Source organism: Alosa sapidissima, chromosome 7 (genome assembly GCF_018492685.1).
Source record: "Alosa sapidissima isolate fAloSap1 chromosome 7, fAloSap1.pri, whole genome shotgun sequence".
NCBI classification, from domain to species: domain Eukaryota; kingdom Metazoa; phylum Chordata; class Actinopteri; order Clupeiformes; family Clupeidae; genus Alosa; species Alosa sapidissima.
Window position 1 is genome coordinate 35,597,398 of NC_055963.1, and position 2,500 is coordinate 35,599,897.

Below are 2,500 nucleotides of genomic sequence, written 5' to 3' on the forward strand. Positions count from 1 at the left end.
TTTCTTTTGGATTTTTAAAATTAATCGACAGAATTCTGCAGAGCTTTGCACACTGAGTGGACCCCATACCTCACTTCCATATAGCGCAATAGGCTGGATAACACAGTCGAATATTTTGCACCAAACTTTAATTGGTATGTTTATGTTCCAGAAGTTTCTTTTTATTGCATATAGCGCTCTGCGAGCCTTTTCTTTTACAGCATTCACTGCCATGCTAAAGCTCCCCGATGCAGTTATGATCAAGCCGAGGTAAGTGTACTGCATCGTGTGATCTAGGGCGGTGCTGCCTAGATTGAAAGGGTATCTGTGTTCCTGACATCTGGGCTTCTTTTGGAATATCATAATGTTTGTCTTTTTTAGATTTACTGTTAGGGCCCAGTGCTGACAGTATTTCTCTAGCAGGTCCAGGTGCTGCTGTAGTCCCTGTGCAGTGGGAGATATCAGCACCAGGTCGTCTGCATAGAGGAGGAATTTAATTTATTTTTCTTTTAGGGTAAGGCCAGGAGCTGTAGACTGTTCCAACTGCACCGCTAACTCATTGATGTAAATATTGAACAGTGTTGGACTGAGGCTACAGCCCTGCCTCACCCCTCTTTTTTGAGTAAAGTATTCTGTAATTTTGTCACCAATTTTCACAGCATTTCTGTTTTCAGAGTACATTTCCTTAACTAATTGGTAAACTTTACCCCCTACACCGCTTTGTAAAAGTTTATAAAATAGTCCTTCATGCCAGATTGAATCAAATGCTTTTTTGAAATCAACAAAACAAGCAAATTATTCCTTTTTGTGTTTGGTTTACATGTTTAGTTATTAGGGTGTGTAGGGTGTAAATGTGGTCCGTAGTGCGGTAATTTGGAAGAAATCCAATTTGACAATTTGACACTCTCGCTCGCTCTCTCTCTCTCTCTCTCTCTCTCTCTCTCTCTTTCTCCTCACCTTTCTCTTTCTCTTCGCCTCTCTCTCTCTCCCTCCCTCTCTCTCTTTCTCCTCGCCTCTCTCCCTCTCCCTCCCTTTCTCTCTTTCTCCTCTTCTCTCTCTCTTCCTCCTTTCTTTGCTTTTCTCTCCCTTCTGCTCTCTGTTCCTCCATCACCCTCTCCATACCTCCATCTGTCTCAGTGTCCTCCTCTCTCTTTCTCATCTTCCCACTTTTCTCTCTCTCCTGCTCTCTGTTCATCCATCCCCCTCTCCATTCACCCGTCTGTCTCTACGTTCTCTCTCCCTCTTTCTCCTACAGATGAACTCTTGAATGTCATCATCTCTCATCTCTGTGTCCTGCTGTCTACTACAACACTGCTCATCTCTCTCTCTCTCTCTTGCATATGGGCTATGCTTCATATGTTCTAATCCACCCACACACACACACACACACACACACAGACACTCACACACACACACACACACACACACACACACACACACACACAGACACACACACAGACTCACACACACAGACATACACACGCACACACACACACACACACCTGACTGGCCCAAGCAGGGCCTTCATCTCCTCACTGAGGTGGCGTCGGACCATCTGCTTGTTGCCTGGGATACCCAGTATGGTTGCCATGGTCTCGATGCTGAAGGAGGGGTCCAGAACCATGACGGCGCCGTGGATCCCACTGTTCACCAGGCTTTCTGAGTACTCCTGCCAACACACACACACACACACACACGCTTAGAATGTTTGAAACACCCTAAATATTGAAAAGCCAAAATTAATAGTTATTTTTGGTTTTTAAAACCACTTCAGGACTACTCATGATGGACTAAGACCAAAGGACTGGCTGTAAATTACACACACACTCCTTCTGTCCAGTAGAGGGTGCCAGAATCACACATTTGGGAACTCATGCTGAGGCTTCACAGACAACAACTAACTCGTATGGCGAGAGACTACATCTCAAATAATTACATTACTGGTGTGTTTGTGAATGGTGTGTGTTACTGATATGTGTTAGTGTGTGTGTTACGTGTGTTTGCCCATACCTTCAAGTCAATGTCTCTGATCCACTTCATGACACGTGGACATGTCCAGACCAGAGGATCCTGGTTCTGATGTTCACATTGCGCTCTCCGCACCTGCAGAACCTGATCACACACACACACACACACACACATGTACATTTATTTAGTAGTTACGTATTTGTTTAGCAGTTTTTAAAGGTGCTCTAAGCAATGTTGGGTAACATCACTTCTGTTGACGTTCAAACAAAACAGAGAGCTAGTTCGCTACTCCCTTCCATGCAATTGAAACTCACACACACATCTCGTCTGTGATTGGCTGGAAGAGTCTGTTATGTTTTTATGGTCCAGGCTGGGCCAAGTTGTTTTTGTTGCTGTTTTTGGAGCCTGGGCTGTCCACAGAGGCAGTGTATTCAGGGCACAGACAGCTAGCGGATAGTGATGTTTTAGCTTAGAAACTGCGTAACATGGCTTAGAGCACCTTCTTGACAAGCATGACATGCTGAGATGATGGGCCTTCTCTAGGGGATTGTGT

The 2,500-nt window shown here is 44.7% G+C and overlaps 1 protein-coding gene across 1 annotated transcript in view; it reads right to left on the reverse strand.

Moving 5' to 3' along the window:
• Positions 1–2,500, reverse strand: part of LOC121712895 (kazrin-A-like) — a 5,625-nt gene that overhangs the window by 2,903 nt on the left and 222 nt on the right. The window contains exons 2-3 of the mRNA XM_042096997.1: positions 1,990–2,091; positions 1,482–1,648 (exon numbers count right to left, since the gene is read on the reverse strand). Coding sequence (XP_041952931.1) covers positions 1,482–1,648; positions 1,990–2,019 — 197 coding nt within the window. The 5' untranslated portion in view covers positions 2,020–2,091. The remainder of the gene's footprint in view (positions 1–1,481; positions 1,649–1,989; positions 2,092–2,500) is intronic.